Source organism: Rhagoletis pomonella, unplaced genomic scaffold (genome assembly GCF_013731165.1).
Source record: "Rhagoletis pomonella isolate Grant_MI unplaced genomic scaffold, Rhpom_1.0 Rhpom_scaffold_00002, whole genome shotgun sequence".
NCBI classification, from domain to species: Eukaryota; Metazoa; Arthropoda; class Insecta; order Diptera; family Tephritidae; genus Rhagoletis; species Rhagoletis pomonella.
Genome location: NW_023458556.1, coordinates 881,650 through 904,892, shown reverse-complemented (window position 1 = coordinate 904,892; position 23,243 = coordinate 881,650). Strand labels below are relative to the sequence as shown.

Here is a 23,243-nt window from a genome sequence, read left to right as displayed (position 1 = left end):
GATGAAGATGAAGATGAAGATGAAACACACCACAACTTAACCCCCACACCGTAATTCACCACACTTCAACTCTCTCACCACACCTTAACTCACCACACCTAAATTCACCACACCTTAATTCACCACACCTTAATTCACCACACCTCAACTCACCACACGTTAACCCCCCACACCTAAATCCACCACACCGTAATTCACCACACCTCAACTTTCTCACCACACCTCAACTCACCACATCTTAACTCCCCACACCTAAATTCACCACACCTCAACTCACCACAGCTAAATTCACCACACCTAAACTCACCGCACCTCTTAAGCCCACCACACCGGAATTCACAGCGCCGTAACTCCCACACCCAATTCCACCACATCGCAAATCACCACACCCAATTTCCTTACATGACATGATATCACTTTATGTGGCATCAATGACATTGCTTTAATATTGATACTGAATTAAAGAAATCTGCTAAGCAGCAGTTTAGAAATCAGATTTACGAAGATTAAGATTCATGCAAGGAAGAAGGTAAAGTTGAATATGTAGAAGATGAAAGGGATAAAGGCAAATAAGGGATAAAAAGGAAATACAACTGAAGAGTGTGCGATGTTATATTGTGGTGTGTTATGCTTCATATGTTATGTTATTTATTCTCATGTTATGGTTATGTTATGTTATGCCAAGTACTAAGCTAAACTCCCCTCCACTTAACCCATTCCAACTAATGTATTTTAACTCATTCAACTTACATAAACTATCCTTAATTTTATCGGTTGAATTACAACCGCTGGGCGAACACTAGTACAAATAAATGCATGCAATTTTATTTCACTGTTGCTAAAGGGTTGTAGGAACTTTTCTGGGTCATTCTGGGTCGGTTGGAAAGGCCTAGTTTCCAATCCGCTCGTTTATTGTTTATTATCTAAGGGTCTAGGTAGTCGGAAAGGCCGAGTTCCGATCCGCCTGTTACGCGATTGTTTTTGTATTGCCTTAAGCATCTTAGTTAAATGTGAAAGACATAAAAATAATTCTATAGTCAGCAGTAGATAAGCATAGGCAAGTCTTGGTTTTTTTATAGAACTATTTTTTTTTTTAAGATCGTTGGGAATATGTACATATATTAGGGTGGAAAAAACTAACACATCGAATTTATGGTTTTAAAAGGACTTATTTACTGTGAAGAAAATTTTAAAAGGTGTCGTTGGGCATTTGAAATTTTCCATTTAAAGAACATGTAAAAAAATTTGTTTTCATTAAAAATGTTATAACTATAGAACCGTTTTTTTTTTTTGGCGTATTCTTGTAAAACAACTCAAAATTTGATTGTCTAGACACAAACATTTATATATTTACGGGCTATGAAAGACGAAAAAAGCAGAAATATGGAGTTTTAGGGTTTTACGATTAGAAATATTGATGCAAAATGCGTAGAAAATGTTAAATATAAACTGGATTTATTTTCATTATTACATTTATTTAATTTTTTATTGCATTTTTAAAAATCAATATTCATTTAAATTATTAGAAAAATTGAGTTTATTTCAATTAGGATATTTCGACCGATGTACTGACACTACCTGCAAAAGAAATTGATTTTGTTCTTTGTCTTTCGTCAAATATCGATTACAATTTTGTATCAACGCTATAGTCCCTCCCTCAGCAATTTGATTCACATATTTAATACTCCTAATCGTCTCTAAGACAACCAACTTCAGGATCATTTTTTACAGAATTTATTGCCCTACAACATTGGTTCCTAACTGGCGTCCCACTTCTCCTTATCGCAATACCTCCACGGTCCATCGGTCTATGGTGGAGTAAAAAACCTAAATTTGTATCGCATCCCTTCCTTATGTATACATATACAAGAAACCGTTACCCAGCCACTGCAAGTGACGCTACCGAATATTTCTAATCGTAATTTTTTTTATGTTTGATAGTAAGTAAGAGAATGATCCAGGGACCGCAAATAACGACTAGCCCTTGAAATTTCAACTCAAAAAATCACGCTGACAGAGAATTGATACGTGCATAAGGAGTAAACCAAAATATTTCTTATTACTCGGAATACCTTCAGCGGCACTGATTTGTATTTTTTAATTTTTACTTATAAAAATAAAGTTTAATCATTACATTTTGAGTTTTATTTTTTGCTCGGAAAATAAGGGTTACGTTTTAAGTTTTATTTTTTGCTCGGAAAATAATCGTTATTTCTTAAGTTTTATTTTTTGTTCAGAAAATAAAACTTAATTTTTGCGTATGCGTATACGCTTTTTTGCACTTTTTCTTTAGAAATGTGGTTCGCTTTGTTTCTGCGATGGTATCTGCATTTTCATTACCCACTCCACGTGGCATTAAAGGTTCAATGCAGCCGCCCCCTGTCTATTCACGCATGCGCATACGCATACGCAAAAATTAAGTTTTATTTTCTGAGCAAAAAATAAAACTCGAGAAATAACGATTATTTTCCGAGCAAAAAATAAAACTTAAAAAGTAATCATTATTTTCCGAGCAAAAAATAAAACTTAAAACGTAATCATGATTTTCCGAGCAAAAAATAAAACTTAAAACGTAACGATTATTTTCCGAGAAAAAAATAAAACTTAAAACGCAACCATTATTTTACGAGCAAAAAATAAAATTTAAAACGTAACGATTATTTTCCGAGCAAAAAATTAAACTTAAAACGTAATCATTATTTTCCGAGCAAAAAATAAAACTTAAAACGTAACCATGATTTTCCGAGCAAAAAATAAAACTTAAAACGTAACGATTATTTTCCGAGCAAAAAATAAAACTTAAAACGTAACCATGATTTTCCGAGCAAAAAATAAATTTTAAAACGTAACGATTATTTTCCGAGCAAAAAATTAAACTTAAAACGTAACGATTATTTTCCGAGCAAAAAGAAAAACTCAATAAATAATCGTTATGTTTTGAGCAAAAAATAAAACTCAGTTAATAACGATTAAAGAGATTTTTATAATAAAAGTTATAACCGTGCGGGCCCTGGAATAATCTAATAAAGTACGATTCACCAGAGCCCCGAAACTACAAATTTATTATAACGAACCCTGGATACGGCGAGTATACCCCAGCATTGTAGAAGAGGAATTTATTTTCCCTAGTGTGCAAGAAAAATATCTGGTTAGGACAGATGCATGTAGGGTTTATCGTGATTCCCTGCCACAAGGCTTAGCATCACGGTGCCCGCACTTAGCACAACGGATTAATTTTTGCCTTAATCACTGCCCTGAAATGCAAGCACTTCAGTTCCAATCGGCAGTGTGTGGTGGACACACTTACCACCTTGGTAAAGCCGAAACCTACCTAGAATCTCTGCCGTTCTTTGGGTCCCGGCCAATAGCTCCTTTTGCAATAGCTCCAAGGGGCCAAGAGTATGCGATTGATTTTGTATATCTCCATACCGATTTCCAGAACTCTACCATGAACACTTCCAAAGACATGCAGTATGAATAAATTCTGTTTGTATGGGAGGTGCTACGCCCCCCTTAAATTTGTTTAGCCTAAACCCATCCCTGGGACACGTGCGGCAGGTGTCTGAAACAGAGACCCAAAATAATGATTATCCTAATATGTGAGATCAAAAACGTCTTTTTTCGTCTTTGTATAATAATTATTTAGGAGAAATATCTTTTCAGATGGAAATTATTTACGTCTCTAAATAATAATTATATGGGATTTTTGTTTTTCTCATCTCTCGGGACTTTTATTTCAAGACGAATGTTATTTACGTCTTCTCATAATAATTATGTGGTACTTTTATTTTTTTTTTCATCTGGTGGGACGTTTATTTCAAGACGTAAATGATTTACGTCTTGTCGGGACTTTTATTTTTTTTCGTCTCGTGGGACGTTTATTTTAAGACGACAATGATTTACGTCCCACGCTTTCTCTTAATAAAATCGGTGAATGTACTGCCGACTTCACGAAATTAAACGCAAATATCTCCGAGCTCGATTATTGGAATTTGATTTGCTAACATCTGGCAACCCTTGTCAATAAACTACCACGTAAAAGCAAAGCCCTTTAATTTGACACCACATTTTTGAAAATCGAACGAACGAAGATTTAATGACATGAACAATTGTGGCGTTAAATATTTAACGCGATAAATCTCCGAACTCGATTAAGAAGTTTCATTCAATAAAAGTCCCATATCATCAAATCATTTCCGTCTTGAAATAAACGTCCCGAGAGACGAAAAAAAACCCATATAATTATTATGAGAAGACGTTAATAATTTCCGTCTTGAAATAAACGTCCCGCGAGACGAAAAAAAATTAAAGTCCCATATAATTATTATGAGATGACGAAAATAATTTACATTTTAAAATAATCGTCCCGCGGGACGAAAACAACTTTTCCATTGTTCAGTAATAATTATAGACCAATATTTAATTTTATTTCTTATAATCGTTATGGTCTCTGGTCTGAAATTTCGGTGACAGGTAATAAGGTCAATGGAAATAAGGTCAATTGACTTTATTTTCCACCCTGGTGCGAAACAAAGTCAATTTACATTATTATCTTTTCAAAAGCGAAATAAAGTCAACACAAATTTGGAAATAAAGTCATTGGCGCTATTTCCTCATTCAAATGGAAATAGCGTCAACAATGCTTAAAGTATGTCGATTCATAGAAAAAAATGTTGTTCTTACAATAAACATTGTCCCGTAAGTGTTGTTTTTTAATAGATGACAAAGGTTATTGCCAAATCCTCAGTGTTGTGATATTAATCCACACACAATCATGAACTACCACCAATTGATTTTATTAAAACAATTTAAATTACGAATATGTAAAAACACGATGCGAAAAACTAAACGTAAAGAGTGTAGAAATGATCCATCACTTGCAAAACATGTTTCGTTTCCACAAAAATAAAGCGAACACTATTAAATTGAAGAAACAGTCCATGTCCAAAAACCCCGGAGGAACACTGAAAGAATTCTGTGTTTTAAAGTAGCATATTTTGAACGAATTCGAAATGTCTAAGGTGGAAAAGAAACCAACCTTTCTATAAGGAAACAATTATAGAAAAAGAATTTTCTTGCACTGTATTCATGTCTCCGCCAGCAATTTGACCCGACATCATTTAAAAGCAGCTAAGGAATTCGTGCTCCCTTATTTTCATTTTGACACAGTTCAATGTTGATTCTTTTACTTTTATTTGGCTTTGCTTTTTGTTTTCGCTCAATTTAATTTTTATAATTTTTCAAAACAAAAGCAAAAACGTTGGAAATTAAGTGAGCCATACAAATTTTGAATTTATTTACCAGCAAATGTTTTTTCCCGGCTTTTGCAAATTGCATAAGTTCTCTGTTAGATGGTTTGTTGAAAAAAATACGTGAATATATACGGTATATGGGGTTTGGAAAAAGGGATATTTCCAGCAGTAAACGTTTTAGTGTGGGCAGCAATGATATTTTTTAAATAAGGCTCTCTGTGAAGACAATACCTGTAATTATTGTACCATGGTTAAAAAAAAAAACTTCAAATAACGAACGGTCTAACTGTTGTGATAAAGTAACTAAAATACTATTAAATACTACCTTTCAAAATATATGTTTACTGAGATGTTTGCTTGATAATTATAATATACTGTTTCAATTCGTCATAACATTGAACGATTTTTCCAACAGGGCGGCAGCTCAGCGTTGAATTGAAAATACTTTCGGCGCAACTATCTCCATTTATTGCAATTCCATTTGTTTCCATTTATCAGCTGTTCATTTCACAGCATATTCATTAGGTGCAACCCCGTATTCCTCGGACTCGGACTAGTAAAACTGTCAAAAAATAAAAATTCGCTCAGAGCGAGAGAGTAACATTGAAAAGTACGGGATCGCTTTCTAGTAAAAAATGGTAACTTCTGTCAACTTCAACATAACCTCCAAATTTTGGTTGTAAATTTTTGCTTATTTTGTATGTAAACACACTCAGCTCACACATGTAAATAACCAAAAATACTTTAAAGTTCATTAGAATCGACTTAAACAAGTAATTAAATACTTTTCAACATGAATTAGCAGAGTGCACTTTTCTTTTGTTTACAATTTGGTTGCCAAACACACCACAGCTGATCGTTTGACACATTTACCAGAATTTATCAGCAAAAAATTCTCGGACTAAAACTGGTAACTTCTGACAGAGAGAGAACCGTATTTACTCTCTTTTTTGTCCTCTCAATAGTCAGAGAACCGAGTACGGGATCGATTTCCAGTAAAATCTGACTGATTCTGACTATTTCTGACTAGTCCGGACTCGTACGGGATCGCAACTATTAACGCTTTTCTATGACGTAATTGTTGGGTTCAATAGTTGCAGCACAACCGAAATTTTCAATAAAGTATAGAGCCGTAACAAGGTCCTCAAGTCGCTCGCCAGCAGTACCTGGGACAAAGACAAAGAAACGTTGCTGGCTATATCCAAGGCAATTGGCCGGCGATCCTGAACTATGCTGCGCCTGTTCGGTCGCCGGGCACTAGTGGAGGCAGTGTACGAAGCTGCAAACTAGTCAGAATGCAGCACTCCGGACAGCGACAGGATGCTTTCTGATGACTTCTGAGCATCACCTTACCATGGGGTACAAATGCTTCCCTTAAGGGAGCAAAAAAAAAATTAAATAAACGCAGTTCAGACTTACATCGGCTAACCATTGGACCCGGCGACGTACCAACGAGTGATCAATGGCATTCATAGAGAGTCGGTCCTATAAATATCGTGATCGGAGCCCAACCACCACCTTTTGCAAACTCTGAGCTTCGACTGCCACGCTACTTTGGCCCAATTGCGACCAGAATATTGTTGCCGTCTCAAGAGGTAATTGTCCAGACATGACCCCGATATCCCCAATGAGTTCCCGGCATGTGGAGACTCCCCGATCCCGTCGAAGCAGCTCGTTTCTTGGGCCTACCGTTAGTTGAGCTTGACGACTACGATTGATGGATAAGCCGACCCAGGCGCGGAAACAACAAAAATGTCCCCAAATACCAGAAAAGTCATCCTTATTTATGTTCCCACTCTGATTCCGTTGGAATGCGTTGGTAAATTCTGTGCTCTAACGAATTAAAGATGAATATCTCATGCTTTAATGAACTATCGTCCGGAAAAGACAGTTAATTTTGTTCCATACTAACCCATGCTGTCTTGGAGCAAAATGCGACTTTTGGGGTCTCCTTTTTTTGACCTGACCTAGATAGTCCAGCAAGGGAGAGTGAAACTTTTCCAGTAGTAGCTTAACATTGGCAGCACTTTTGGCAAAGTCAAAGAACCATTGTTGGCACCACATAAGGTAGTGGTAGAAATGGGCCACCTTGTAGGCAGAAGCACCTCTATGAACTGAAGGATGAGATTGAGGACTACATCCGACAATCATTGGACCCGACGCGGTACATACAGGCAATCAAAAATATTCACAGAGGGATTACCACCGCCTTCACCTGTTCTCGCCCCGTGGATGCCGTCATAGGAGTTCAACTCATTGCAAAAAAAAGCTTCAGCTGCCTCGTAAGATCCGTCGATCTCTGGCGAAATTAACGTCCGGATACCATTAAATAAGCTGATTTAAGCTGGGCTTAGAGTGCCGCTATAACAATAATAAAATTCAAATTTTTAATGAGATATTCTCGGCGACTTTGTAAATAATGTTACTTTAGGTTCTTTTTTATTTCCTCGTGTAAATTATTGTATGATTTTGACTTTTATACGATGGTAAGCGTTTGCTAACACCCCACGTAAGTTCCAGATATTTGCAACCGTTTCTGGTTGAACATTATATGCGGAATCAACAGCTTTGGCCCAAATTTCGATTTCTTGTGCCGTTATCTTATCAATTGGGATTCGCGCAGTCCATAGTGACCAAGCATAATGGCGCCCGTCGGGTAGATCCTCCTGATCCAAATCTGCAACATGCCATGTTTTGCCCTGATCTATAGTCAAATCAACTCTCAGGATGCGACGGCCGCCACCTGACCACGCATATCCCTGTACTGTGAGACAACCATTAACTGGTATTTTTACTTCCTCACCCTCTGCTGGTGTACAAATCGCTGAAGTGACGGGCATTGCTTGAATGGCGTGTGCTTTGGAAAAATCGACAGTATCCCAATCCGTACTTGGGCTGAATACTTTATAATCATTCTGCTGCCAATGCGAACTAGATTCGCTCTCAGACACTGCAATACGAGAAAGCCATTTCACGTTGCGGGCGCCAACTGTACCAGGAACGATACACCGCAAAGGGAATCCATGATCTCGGCTGAGCGGTTTATCATTCATTTCATACGCTAGTAACACATCTCCTCGTTCGTCCATTGCTTTCGAAAGTGGGATGGATGCACCGTAAGGATGTGAAGTTGGATCGAGATCGGCACCTTCTAATACCACATGTAGGTTTTCATTGGGCTTAACACCCATTTCAAGTAGAACATCTCTCAAACGGACCCCGGACCAAGTTGCGTTACCCACTGCTCCTGCGTTCCAAGAAAGACCTGTAATAATAAATAAAACAACGAAGAAACGGTATTGTCAAGCTTAGGATTGAAAATACTACACCAACCTTTCACGGACTTCACCGTCGTCATTTCAGAACGTCGGTTACCTCCACACATTATTGCGGCAGTGACCGTATACTTCGGCATTCTCTTAATATCATTAAATGTAAATGATTTGACCTGTTCTGCAGTACCCGACTTGGTAGTTTCAATAGCAATTTCCAGCTCGTAGTCCTTTATGTCTAAAATAGGAACTGGTAAATGATTTCTAATGTAGAAAAATTCATTGGGAGTAAAAAAATGTTCTCCCAGAAGTTTCAATGGCGGCTCAGCATTGAACGGTCTAATTGATGCTGGCTTTAGGATAGGATGACGTTTAGGCTCATTAGCCCATGGTGAACCCATGTCGTTTGTGCTGACCTCATCTTCAGGGGAGAGATTGCCAATTCTATAAAGCTCTAAAAGCGTTAAAATTTCTTTATTATTGTGTTGCTGATAAATAGCCCAAAATGGATCGATTGCACTGCCGGCCCCCAACATAATCTTTTCACCACCTGGATGCTTAGCAATAAATTCTGTTATATCATATACGCCGACCCCATAGGTAACCCATACGCGATTCTCAATAGTACTGTGATTTTGAACATCGATTGTTTTATAGGTAGGTAAATCCGGGCGTGGTTTTGTATGCCAACTGGGTTTATCTTCATTGACTTCTGAGTTTAGTTCTCTCGTAGTGTTGATTTCATTGAATTTCACATTAAACAATTTATATTTGTGTTCGTACAGAGCAAAGCCAGCCACAGCACCTCCTAAAGCTAATAGTGCGTAAAAAACTCTACTTTTTTCCTCAGCGGGCTTGGTATTTTGGCTACTAACTAACCGATATTGTGGAAGGATTGATTGTATGAAATTTAAACGCCGCAATCGAAGTATCCGGTAAGATGCGCAAATTGAACTTTTACCGCGCGTCGGCAAAGTTTGAAACCATGTCCTTAGCATTTTGATCAAATCTGAAGAAATCTGAAAATAATGTTCCGACTTTGTTATTTCCATCGCATTTTTATATTTTCGCTTAAAGAATAATATGTATGTGGCGCTTTCAGTTTACATGTATGGTACATAAATGTGTTTTTACATATCGATGGCGGAGTGGAAGATTGACCTATCTCGGAAGCCAGTTCGAAAACGCACTGTCTCAGAAAACTTTTCAAGAACACCCTACTTCAGAATTTGATTGAAGAACGCCCTATTTCAGAATTTTATTGAAAAACACCCTATTTCAGAATTGGGTTCAAAAACGCCCTATCTCAAACGAAAATACAACTCGTACAATTTGGCCAGAATTCGGTGGCACACATTTTGTGCTTCGGACCGCCTTTGCAAGAATTAAATATGAGGCATTTGGCCACGATGTGTTGAGAGACGATCACTTGAGCTCTTTGACACCCAATATGAAAACAGTAGTCTGAGTGGTGTTTTCTGCACGCGTTGTTTTGTGCCTGGTTCCGACAAAAAAAAATCGTACAGGAAAAAAATTTGAATTTATAGAATACATAAGGCATCTATTGTTACGCAAAGAGGGGTGAGCTTAGGGTTGCCAACATTTTCTAAGAAATGTATAGTACTTTTTCAAAAAAATCGGAGAAAATATAGAACACTTCAAATAAATATAGTATTATATTTAAAAGAGAAAATTAAAACGCTTTTTAAGTGTACATCTTTTTTCTTTCTTATGCATTTCCTATTTATATTTCTTTGAAAGTATGCTTTAGTACGATGTTTCCACGAGTCGTAATTCGCTCTCTAAGTAATTCGTGAATTGCCCTGTTTCTACGACACACATTAGTAAAGCCTGCTCTAGTTCTTTGTCTTGTTCTTCGCTATTTAATATTATTTTTGTGTACTGCAAATATCGAAGATGGAGCTAAAATTTAAGTTATCATCAACAATTTTAATTTATATAGGGAATATTTTATTAATATTATTCTATAACTAGAAAAGGTGCCAGCAACTGGGACCAGGCTGGTGAAAACTTCGATATATTTCCGATAGATATTAGAGAAGGCTCCGATTCGTTCGTCATTCGCATGGTAATTCGATCTGAATCACCTACAAATGGGGTGATTCGCTCTCAAAATTTTGTTTAGCAAATTACGTAATTCGGAAGGTAATTGGCAAGGCGAATGACGAATGGGAGAGCGAATTACGAATCGTGGAAACGCCCTATAACGCAATCAATATTTAAATTAATATAAATCAAAAGTTCATTTTTATTAACGAAGTAGTCGCTTTGTTTCTCTCATTTCGCATTTGACATTCATAATAGAAAAACCTCTTTTTAGTTAATTAATTAACACATCATTACTACCTATTTTATTTGAGTAAAAACTTGTTGGTACTAAAATAAAGGTAATGCATTATAACATCTAAAAAAAAAATTCTATTATTTTATGAGCGTGGCATACCTACAAAGGGTAAATATGATAAATCTCGAACACTTTTGTACATGTGTGTATGTAAATGACACCAAATCATGGAGCATTCATTATATATTTATTTTAATTTAATGTATTTGTTTTTATCAAAACCCGGAGTTCAAATTAGTTAACACAAAAACCGTGAATTAAGTAATTCAAATTGTTCGAAAAGAAAAGGCACATCCAAAACCTTAAGTAAAATAACCAACATTGAAGTTCGTCAAAATGAAAATAAGGCAGCACGAATATCAATATGAAGTAAAAACCCCTGGGAAGGCAATACTTATGAGCAGGGAACGGATTTCATATTCAAATTGGGTGCCACTTGTATCAACCCACGTCAAGCGCACGTGTGGTACAATCCATGATAAAAACATTACAAGGTAAATTCATTCTCTTAATTCGTCGGCCATGATTTTTTTCTGACGTTTGCCAACATTTTAAAATCATATAAAATTGAGAATAAAAAAATTAAATCGTTCACAATTGTTGTTGTTTCAGATTGAAAATGAGAATGTGTGTGTGAGTTTGAGTTTTGATTTTAAAATTATATTGTTGGCAAACGTCAGACTGCCTCTCAATGGTTTTACCTTGTTATGTTTTTATCATGGGTACAATCAAGGCTTTTCTTCGCGAAAATGGAATCCGAACAACGTCTAATGGCGTTTTCGTTTCTACCTAAAAAAGTTAGCTTCTATTTGCCCTCTACGCACAAATACTAAGAAAAGGGCAATGAGAAAGGGTCATAAACTAGAAAGAGGGTTTTTCTTAACAGCGGTCGCCCCTCCTCAGGCAAGGCAAATCTCCGAGTATATTTCTCGCTTGAAAAATAATGTAGATTGACGCTTACACATATTTTAGTCTTTGGCCAGCTTCTCCTCTGATTTGTGGCGTGCGCCTTGATGTTGTCACAATGTCAATTTTACGCCGACTCCGAACGGCGACTGTATTTTTATGAGAAGCTGTTTTTCATGGCAGAATTGCAGTCGGAGGTCTGCCATTGCCTGCCAAGATGCGACCGCTGTTAAGAAAAAACCTTTTTTCTATATTTTTTTGTGATGTTGCTTCGACCAGGGTCTGAACCAAGGCACTGCGGAGTGGTAGCGCGCACTGCTAACCACTACACCACAGCGGCCGCCCTCCCTTGAAAAAGCTTCTCTTAAAATTCATTTGTCGTTCGGAGGCGGCATAAAATTGTATTTGTGTTATAACATCAGAAGGCACACCACAAATTAGAGGAGAAAGAAAGTGTGAGCACCAAAATATTTTTGCTATTAATAAGGACTACCCAAAATATTTTTGAGCTCAAATTGAACTCGCCCACAAGCTCCCAGGTATATTTTTTATTCCTCCGCTAACTAGCCTGTTTCTAGTTTTTTAACTAAAAAAAGTATTAATGTACAAGTCCCGAGCTGCGCTTAGGCAAATTTTCCGAATGTGTGTCTAAATGATCCAAAATTAGGACCAATATTATTAAAAATGGCCAACAAAGCACCATACAAATTAACTGCTTTTTCATGTTCCTGAGGAGAAGATGTACCAAACAAGCTTTAGTAAGAAAATTATATTTTTTATTTGGTAATAAATGCTGCACTATTTACATACATACTTATAGTGGCGCTCAAAATAATAGCAGCAAAATTCAAAATGATACTGCTGCCAACTTATCTTTATTTATTTATTGCTAATAATTTTCGTTTAAAATATGGGCCGATCTATATCAGATACCACATAAATAAAAGTTTCAAAGCTTTTTGTAGCGCATTCAATTTTTGCATGAACAAAACTTACTTTTATATGGAAGAAAATGCGCAACACCCTCCACAAAAAAAAAAAAATCTAAAAAATCAACAGTAATTTGTAGCGACTTGAAACTTGCACTTTTTTACACTAAAATTGTATGGGCTACAAAACTGCATATCCGAAAATTTTCTAAAGTTTCGGATTAAAAAGTTTGAAATTTTGATGACAACTTTTTTAAGTTTGATAAATTTTTTTGAAACTTATATAAGCTTTGAATTTTTTATTTATGTGCTATCTGATATAGATCGGCCCATATTTTAAACGAAAATTATTAGCAATAAATAAATAAAGATAAGTTGCCAGCAGTATCATTTTGAATTTTGCTGCTTTATTTTCAACGCCACTATATGTATAAAAATACTTTACTGTACTTATGTATATATACTTATCCATATACATATAGCGTACACATTTTTTTAATAAGTAATAAAAGATTTCGTTTTTTAATTACAGTTTATTTTTTTGTCGTTAAACTGCAAATAAATACTACCAAATCACTTTCTAAAAATGTAATACATAATACGACTTCCAACCGAGAAAGTTGTTTTGTATTTCTCTGCCACTATAAAAAGATTAAATGAAACACACGACACTTATCAATGGTCTTGAACTAGTTGAACTTGGCGATATAAAGCTCATAATATTGGTATGAGTTTAGAAATCATTTGCTTCTCTCTGGAATGGTGACACTCACAACTTATCTGATGAGAATTAGGAACGGGTGTGTCCCAACTAGTGTTGCCGCGAATCATTTTTAGTGGTAGCCAAATCCCTTTTAAAAAAGGAGTAAAAAGATCGAAAAAAAAATTTGCTGTGGCTAAAAATGGTAGCTAAAAGCTTTTATTTACATTGTACATGATTCTACCATCAGGCTCGAAGCACATAACATACCAGCAAAGAAGACCGAAATGATTCGAGCCAAAATTTCATAATTTTTTCACACACAAAAAACTTCGTTAAAACCCGTCCGAGCATTAAGATGGATTTCATTCACAAAAACACCTACAGATGAATTATATATACGTTTGTACAGCGCCACGCCCTCTTTTCAAATAGCCAATTTTTCTCAATGAGTATAAGAATAATTTCATATATCTCTACACCAAGTTCCAGTACTCTACCGTGAACATTTCTAGAGATATTCGGTTTGTATGGGAGGTGTCACGCCCCCTTCATACATCGAAAATTTTTTTAGCCTATAATAATCCTTGGGGCGTCTGAAGCAGGTGTCCGAAATTTCAAAAAAATCGGTTCGACGTTCTCGAGCTTTGCGAACACAAAAAACTGCTTTCAAAATATATAATAGTATAGATTGGTATGAATCGAAATGGTTTTGAATAATAATAATAATAATAATAGATTGGCGCTTACACATATGTTAGTGTTTGGCCGAGCTTCTTCTCCGATTTGTGGCGTGCGCCTTGATGTTGTCACACAAAGCGGAGGGACCTACAGTTTTACGCCGACTCCGAACGGCGATTGTATTTTTATGAGAAGCTGTTTTTCATGGCAGAAATACACTCGGAGGTTTGCTATTGCCTGGCGAGGGACGACCGCTGTTAAGAAAAAACCTTTTTTCTAAATTTTTGGGATGTTGCTTTGACCAGGGTTTGAACCCAGGTGTTGCGGAGTGAAAGTGCGCACTGCTTACCACTACACCACAGCGGCCGACGAAGATTTTTTTTCTGAGTTATGATTTTTTATAGAAAATATACGTTTTTGTGGTATATACTACAATATTCTTATATTGTTTAACTAAATGGAACATATGTATGTAATATATCAGCAAAAAGTACAGCAGTGATCATTTTTTGTGTATCAAATAGATATTAGAACGCACTTTCCACCATACAGTTTCGATTATAAAAAGCGGGAAAATGTGATTTTGTTTGGTACAAATTAAAAATCATGCTCGTACCTGACCGGTTGTCTGGAAATGGAAAGCATCACCTTAAAATTTTAAGCTGTTTATTGAGAATTTTTAGAAAATTTTTGGGTTTGCAGTTTTGTAGCTCAAAAAAAAAAAATTTATTAAAAATCAACGCAATTTTCCAGCGTCTTGAAAATTGCACTTTAACCTACTGGAATTTAATGAGCTACAAAACTGCAAACCCAACACTTTTCTAAAAATTCTGAATAAACAGTTTATAATTTTAGGATGCAAATGTTAAAGTTTGTAAAATTTTTGTAATTTTTGTACGACGTTTGAAATATGAATTTATGCGGCGCTGCTTAAGTGATGTGCTAGACTTTCATAAAAAAATATAAACATTAAATAAACAAAAGAAAAATAGCCAAAACTAGTCAAAATGTCTCCTGACTTAATCAGCTGACCACAAGTGTATGTGGCATATGTGGGACAAAGTTTGATTTGATTCCTGGTCGAAGCACCAACCAAGTTTTTTCTCTAATAGCGGTCTCGTCGCTTCATAGCGAGGCAAACGAAGAACTATTTGTATGCTGTTGCAACAACCGTTCCCACAACAGTCGGGTCTACGTAAGCGGACCCACCCAGATTTATATCTGGCCAAGGACTGTCACTCTAGCAACACTCCCCAAAAACTGTTCTGTATGCTGTTACAACAACAACAACAACAACTATTTGCAATCCTTAAGTTATAGCCTATTTGTTCTAACCCAATAAACAATATATAGATATTTGTTTTGGATGTAATAATTAAATAATCTTACCTTTGCAGGCACAAGTGCAGCGAATAAAAAGGACAAAAGCCAAAAGAAGCAAACTCCTCAAAGTGATGATAAGCGGAATAAACGAAAAAAAGATGATACTATTGAAAAAATTGATGCTGGTGATTTTATTGTTGAAGTGGGTGATAAGCTGAAAGTTTACTATCACGAAAAGAAGGTTACTTATGAAGCGAAAGTTATCGAAATCACTTTGCAACGTGGTCCGCCGATGTATTTGGTACATTATACCGGTTGGAACAACCGCTATGATGAGTGGGTGCCACGTGAACGCATTGCTGAAAACATAACGAAAGGATCAAAACAAAAGGGCCGTACTATGAATTCAAGTTTGTCCGAGAAGCAAAAAGAGAATCCTTCAAAACCTCCAACTGCTGCGTCGTTGAATTCCTCGTCGGGATCTCCAAATTCCAACGTTAATGTTTTAAGCAACACAGCTAGCTCCACAAAAATGCCGGTTTCGGCGAAACGTGGCCGTGGTCGGAGTGATTCCCTACCCCCGCGTTCCACTACGCCCTCTTCGGTAGCATCTAACTCAAGTCGCACAAAATCTCCCGCGACAGCTGGTCTGAAAAAAAGACCAATTCGCACGACAACAAATACTGCTCGACGAACCTCGGCCAACATTTCTGACGTGTCTTTGCAAAGTGAATCTGAAACAGACTCCGATGAACCAGTCCGACGGCCGACGCGGGCTACCAAAGAAATTGAGTATAAGTCAGGAAATGTAAGTGTTAAAGGAACAATAAAAAACAAATTATCCGTATCAGCTGGAAATAGCCAGTCGGATACAGATGATGACCGCGATGAAGGTGAGTCATCAACCATTTTAGGAGCAAATAATAGCTCTTCCCACACCTTAAACTCTAAAGGCCGCAGCTATGATCTTGGTCAAATACGTTCAGAATTAAGAGGATTCCAGGGATTGAAGTCACCCTCTTCATCAATGGCAGGAGATGATGAAATTTTATCAGATGTTAAAGCCGAAGAATCTTTGAATAAAGATGATAACAATTTCGATACTAAACATGTTGTGACTACTGATAATAACCCGTTAAGTGAATCAAATGCTATGGTCGTATCCGTGAAATGTGACCAGAAACAAGATTTAAAAGAAGAAGTTTTAAAATCTTCCACGGACATTTCTTCTGAGACCGAATCTTTCTGTGACGACGATTCACAGTCATCGGGAAAAACTACGACCCTTGAAAACATGACGAAAAAGTTTCAACAGAAAATAAAAGCAGGTAAACAACAAGCCTTAGAAAAACTTCCTTGTGGAAAATCTACGGTGGAGAGAGTACCAAAAGTTGTAGAGAAAATAATACAGGATTCCCTGGCAGAAAAGCTTCAAGAAAGCCTCAAAACAAAGCCGGATATTAAACAAGAAGAAATCTTAGAAAGAAGTACTAGTGACACTGTTACATGTAAATCGGAAACTGATAAAAAAGAAGAGTGTAAAGTGAGCACTATACATACCTCCGAGCTATTGCAGAAGGCAACTGCCAATAATCCGCCTCGATTCGCCGGCATAATTAGCACTAGTAAATTTACATCTGTTATTGAAAAACCAACGAGCTCTATCAAGAAAACAGATTTTGTTACCAGCAAGAAGGCGGACGTAATAAGGAAAGGAACCGCAGACAATTTAGAATCACAGTCGAAAAAACTCTTGGAACCATTGCTGAAAGAAGTGAATAAAATTGAACCGTCAGCAGCATGCTCACCATCCTCGTCGTCTTCATCGTCTTCGTCGTCATCGACATCGTCATCGCGTTCGTTGCCTGACATGAGTAAGCTTGATATTAGCGGTGGTTCTTCTACTTCCTCAACGTACTCAATTTCCAATAAAGAGTCTAAACCCGTCAAGGCGACATCACCTGATATTTACGAGTTCAAAGATCCAGAGCCATTTGAATTTGAAATCCGAAAATTGTCAACCACAAGCACAAATGCTTCCCCACTAAATTCGAGTAATGTAGCCACTAGTCCTCGAAAGCAAGCTCAGAAAATAGGAGTGCAACAATTAGTTGTTAATGAAAAAACACAACCAGCACAGAGTCCAATTGCTGCCTTGGTGAATCGCAAAAAAAAGGGGTCGCCAATGAAGGAAGCTGCATTGGACAAAGCCAAACATCTGAAATCTGATGAAAAAACTACAGTCATTTTAGAAGGGAAAATGGTTCAAGCTGGCTCTACAATGTCATCCGCAATGAAAAGCAGCTTAGGTAGCCAAACAAAATTGCTGTCACTAAATCCAATATCATTAGACCAAAACAAATCAGGATCACAGAAAACCGCCGACATTTCCATAAATACGCCATTTGATGCGTTGCGAAAATTGCCCAATTTTAATGTAAACATGAATGCGTTAAACGAAGAACTGGCACAAACAGTTCAGGAAACAACGAGGGCATTAACCGATGCTTTCCCAGCGCCAAGCGTGCCTTCTTTGCACGAAGTCACTGCTGGTCCATCAAGACTTGAACCGTCTAAAGAAACAGAAATCGGGAACATGGTTACCCCTCCTCGCAAGCATACACAAACAAATGCTTCTACATTGGTTAGCCCTGTTCCGGCTGTAGCCAAGAAAACTGTAATTGGTAGCCCATTTGTAGAGACTCGTAAAGACCTAAGCAACGTTTTTGAGTTGAGTACAGGGGAAGGGTCAACCACAATTGGTGAATTGAAAGATAATAAATTAGAATTCGAAAACGCAAAGAAAATGCTTTCAGCAACTGCGGGTGCCTTTGATTTGGACCCTTCAAAATACGAGAACAAACCAACATCTATAGCAGATAAACTTTTGAAAGCCATCAGTCAAAAAAAAGAGGAAGATAAACATAGAGTGGAACCAAAAAGTGAAAAAGTTGAGGAGAGCGGGACCACGACAGATGCAATGAATACTATTGTGAAAAATACTTCGAGTGTTTTACCTCAAATTACCAACGTTTCTGTCGAACCCTTGAATATTGATAGCGATTTGCCTGGATCCTCAATCAGTTATTTAAATAGCAGTAAAAGCTTGGCTTTAGAAGCTGTACCCCTGATACCTGTATCAATAAAAAAGTCGGTAGCTTATACTAATTCCGAACCAAAGTTGGGAATATTAGAGTCGATTGCAGTTAAAAATAACGACCTAACGGAGACAATACAAAAACTCGAGTGCGCTATTCAGCGGAAAACGCCAGTTACTGGACTTTCAGTTACAACTACACCGACGTCAAGCTTGGCCCCTAATACATTTTCCGAGGACTCAATGGATAGCACAGATTCCGAACGTCGGCTTGTTATTGAGGACGTAGCAGATGACCTATGTGATATGCTTAAAAGTCCCACTGGCTCACGTCATATTGGAGGAGAATTAAAGATATTGCAGACAAGTGTGATGCCACAAAAAATAGATATCAGCACAACTAAATTAATGTCAAACAACCTTGCTCCACACGCAGGCGTCCAAGCCCCTATACCTTTGAAAGTTGTACAACCTAGTCGATCGCAATCTGAGTTATTTCCATCCACTACACAGACTACTTACGTGTCTGCATCAAATAAAATAGTAGAAATACCGCCATCATCGTCAACACAAGTAGCTACAATCGGAAAAACTGAACAGGAAACTACACAACTAATATATATGGAGGCGCAAGAAGAGCTCAAAGTAAGGAGCGAGATTACTTCATCTTCGATTGGAGAAAATAAAGGACCTTATTATAAAGAAAGTATTTGTCCAAGAGATAATTTCAGCGGAAAATTAACTGAAACGGGCAACGACGCATCTCCAACGATGACTGCTGCTACAATTTTATTCACAAGCATAAAAACATCAAAACAACAGATTCAGAGAACAGCTGATGTTGTGCCAATTATTGTACCGGACATTCCAGTATCTGTTGTGGTGGCTTCCGGCGCAGTTCCATCAGTTAAGGCTGCGGCTCAAGCTGCGGCTGCAGCAGCAGCACAGAATTCATCCGAAGCATTCAAATCGGCATTAAAAGCCGACACCAAAGGAAGTTCTGCCACATCTAGAACGTCTTTGTCGTCAGTTATGTGCAGCACTTTTGTTGAGCCATTGGTATCCGATGAAAATGCAGAGTCCAAAGCAGTTCAGGATACGGGTGTCAATTTTAATATAACCGCTAATATAGCAGCTTTAAATCCACCTGCAACGGTTGCATTTACTCAATTGTCTGCCATATCAGCGAATTCTGGATTTTATTTGGACCCTCGCACAGAGCTGCGTCCCGAAGATGGCGTAAAACCCATTGTAGATATTCAGCGTACAAATCCCGAACTGGAATGTCTAAATGAAAAGGAAGTTGGTGGAGGTTTATGCGCGGAAGAGTTAGCGTCAAATTTGTGTATTGATGCAAATAACGATTCCATAAATTTGCTTTGCGAAGAGACAATTCCAGGCAGTCCAGCACCTGCTTTTGGCGGAAAAGAAGAACACTCAACAACACAGCAAATCACGGAAAGTACTATGGTGTTGGAAACTGACAATAAAGATTTACATAATAATACTAATCCGCTTGAGATTACCAGAACAAATGTTTTGATTGCAAACATCAGTAGTTCTCCAAATGATTCGGCGAGTCAAGATGAGAATTTGGATTTAGAAAATGAAATATCGCCTAGGAAACGTCGACGAACTAGAAAACAGTCGGAAATGGCAATTATCACAGAAGGACCGACGAAACGACGAAAACAGATGGGATGTTCGAAAAAAAACCCAGGTCAGTAGGACTTTGAAATCGATAGACAATTTTATTATTCCTTTATTTCCACATGTCATAAACAATATTAGTACATTAGTTTTCTGGTAATTGTGTTTTTTTTTTTTTAGAATTTTGCGGATATAAAATAATTCTTATATTTGAACTAATTAACTTGTCTTTCTGTCGTTTAAAAAAAAAACGCAAAATGAGCGAAATCACTCGCAGAAATTAGATTTCGCAGTCACTCTACAACAGGGCTGCTCAAAATATTTGTATTGTAGTGAAATCCCACCCAGCCAGCAAAGAAACGTAAATTTTGCCGACAGTGCAGTTCATTTAAATTTTCCGTATCCGAATACGCATAAAAAAAACTACAGTTATCATCAATTTTCGTATCTGGAAAACGTTCGAAAAAGGTGATGTCATTTGAAAGCAATAACTGTATTTTATTTGCTCAAGCTAAACATTTGAAAGCATGCATGGCGTGGTCGGCAGTGGCTCGCGTGCAGAGGAGTATGCCGCTAATTGTTAGCTTCCAGAAGGTGCCGGGTTCGAATTCCGTCAGGCGCTTCGTAATTTTATTTTATTTCTTTTGAACGATGAATGGATCATTAAAGTATCCGGAAATGGAATCGGTAAACGGGCAAAAATCCGGTTATCATCGACTTTTTTCCGTTTTCGGATTTTTTGCTGGCTGGGCTCATGGTACAATAACTGCAGGCATTGTCTTCCCAGAGAATTTTGCTTCACATCGAAATTCGTGCTCCCTTAATTTCATTTGGACTTAGTTCAATGTTGATTCTTTTACTTTTATTTGGATTTGCTTTTTGTTTTCGCTCAATTTAATTTTTATAATTTTTTGAAAATACTGGTTCCGTACGTCATGCGGACTGCGCCCCTCGTGCGGATGGGCGGGAATGGAGGGTAAAAACCGTTGGGTTTATTAATAAAACAAAAGCAAAAACGTTGGAAATTAAGTGAGCCATACAATTTTGAAATTATTTACAAGCAAATGTTTTTTTTTTCGGCTTTTGCAAATTAAATAAGTCCTATGCAAGAAGGTTTGTTTAAAAAATACGTGTACATATATGGTGTATGGGTATCCCTTACAATATCGCTTTTCCATAGCAGTAAACCTTTTAGTGTGGGCGACAATGATGTTTTTCAAATAAGGCAGATCGGAATATGTACTCTCTGGGAAGACAATACCTGTAATCATTGTACCCAACCTTTTTTTTGTAATTTAAATGAAGCTAAAAAGTACAAGTTTATTTTTATTGTACGATTAGCGAATGAAAATTGTTAACAATGGGTGTATTTCCATATATGTGAAATAATACAGTGCGTTAAGAAACGATAGCGACATAGTGGCTGAAAAGTTCCAAAATTTACGTAAGTCAACCTACGTTTACGCTACGTCGTCGACTAACTGCGCTTTAACAGAGAAAAACGTGTCGAACTCACAAAAGTACATTAACGAGCTACGCAAATTCTGATGTAAAGAGATCGAAGATGCACAATTTAAACTTAAGACAAGCGCTCCACTTGTTAAAGCATGTTCACATTAGCGTAATTTACGGCCCATTTGTAATTTATAAGCAAATCATTTTGAAATCAAGTAGTTTCGCCTTATAAATCAAGTAGTTTCGCCTTATAAATTAAGTAGAAATGAGATAATTTATCATAAATCAAGAACACAACGAAGAAAAAAAAACGCCTACGACCTTATTTTGCATGGACACTGATAGCCGATGGCCAAGCCCACACTAAAATTCGCCTTACGTATGACAACCAGCTACTGACCGTCGGCTACTGAGTCTACATAGAAACGCAATTTTCTGTTTCCCGCTTATGACGACTTTGTTATTTGTTTACATAATTTGTTAAACACCTTGGAGCAAAGTTGCCTATTACTTCGAAATGTACATTTCAAAAAAGTAAATTTGGATGTTGTCTGCGTTTTGCTGTATACCGAGATTAATCGCTATACATAATTCAAAGTATGATACTTGTAGCCACGGTTGCTAGACCAGCAACTAGACACCAGTTGCCATACATAATAGGGCTACAAGTAATTTATGCTGTAACGTGATTTGCTCATAATGTTCTCGTGCTGATTCTATATAACGCCCCAATTCTGGTTGTAAATCCAACACAGAGTGCGCATCTTAATCCGATTGAACACTTATGGAATATGCTCAAGACATGGTCCAAACACACAAAGTAAAACCAAGACTCCAACTGAAAGACTATCATCTATTAGTAGACAGAATACCAATTGTTTTACTTGTTTTGTTCACGATTTATGGTATACGCAGATATTTGTGACCATTATTTCTACGAAATGGATTTTAGGACTTTGTATAGGCAAGGATGACTTCCATATTAGAATATTATTATTTTATAAGGTTATTCCATAAATTAGCCAATTTTTCTAAACAAGCTGAATGTATGCAGAATATTGTGGAACACAGTATAATTTATTTAAATTGAAATTTATTTATAGCTGGTTCTGATAGCGATGAAAATTCGGATGGTACATCGCAGCGCAGCACTGTTCCATCTCGACACCAATTCCAACACCAACACCAACAGCTCCAGCTTCAACACCGACTTACATCAGTTGGAACTCGACCTTGTCCGTATAATTTCTTAGTCCAATTAGGTAAATTTTTTGTTGAAATGTGTAAAATATTTTGTTTAAAACAATCTCTACTAAAATAGATCCCAACATGGGCTCTGACCAGTGCATTGGAATTTTATTGAAGCAGATTCAAGAATTACGCAAGACATACAACGCTATCAAAGGTGACCTAGCAAATATTGATCGAAGGCGCAAAAAATTACGTCGCCGAGAAAGAGAGAAAAAGCAACAAGTGCAGAGCCAGCAGCAAATTAAAAGTACATAATTATATATGACATCCTATATATGTATGTATGTCTATTAATCAATTTAATAATCCATGTTGAAAATAAAGATTTTCATTATTAAGATAATACAAACTAACATGACAAT

At 37.0% G+C, this 23,243-nt stretch overlaps 2 protein-coding genes across 4 annotated transcripts in view; one reads left to right on the top strand and one right to left on the bottom strand.

Moving 5' to 3' along the window:
* Nucleotides 1–23,234, top strand: part of LOC118757447 (AT-rich interactive domain-containing protein 4B) — a 26,163-nt gene extending 2,929 nt beyond the window's left edge. The window contains exons 5-7 of the mRNA XM_036492158.1: nucleotides 15,503–20,245; nucleotides 22,734–22,892; nucleotides 22,952–23,234. Coding sequence (XP_036348051.1) covers nucleotides 15,503–20,245; nucleotides 22,734–22,892; nucleotides 22,952–23,136 — 5,087 coding nt within the window. The 3' untranslated portion in view covers nucleotides 23,137–23,234. The remainder of the gene's footprint in view (nucleotides 1–15,502; nucleotides 20,246–22,733; nucleotides 22,893–22,951) is intronic.
* LOC118757456 (sulfite oxidase, mitochondrial) lies at nucleotides 6,314–15,566 on the bottom strand. Of its 3 annotated transcripts, XM_036492181.1 has the most exons (4): nucleotides 15,495–15,566; nucleotides 8,586–9,543; nucleotides 7,679–8,517; nucleotides 6,314–7,613 (listed from the first exon to the last, which is right to left on the bottom strand). In XM_036492181.1, exons 2-3 carry the CDS (start codon nucleotides 9,520–9,522, stop codon nucleotides 7,709–7,711), a joined length of 1,746 nt encoding a protein of 581 aa, XP_036348074.1. In that variant the 5' UTR covers nucleotides 9,523–9,543; nucleotides 15,495–15,566; the 3' UTR covers nucleotides 6,314–7,613; nucleotides 7,679–7,708. The 3 variants fall into 3 exon arrangements, with proteins under 3 accessions (XP_036348074.1, XP_036348060.1, XP_036348068.1); XM_036492167.1 differs by lacking the exon at nucleotides 6,314–7,613 and having other exon boundaries at nucleotides 7,673–8,517; XM_036492175.1 differs by lacking the exons at nucleotides 6,314–7,613; nucleotides 15,495–15,566 and adding an exon at nucleotides 13,255–13,549 and having other exon boundaries at nucleotides 7,673–8,517.
* Nucleotides 23,235–23,243: the final 9 nt, after the last annotated feature.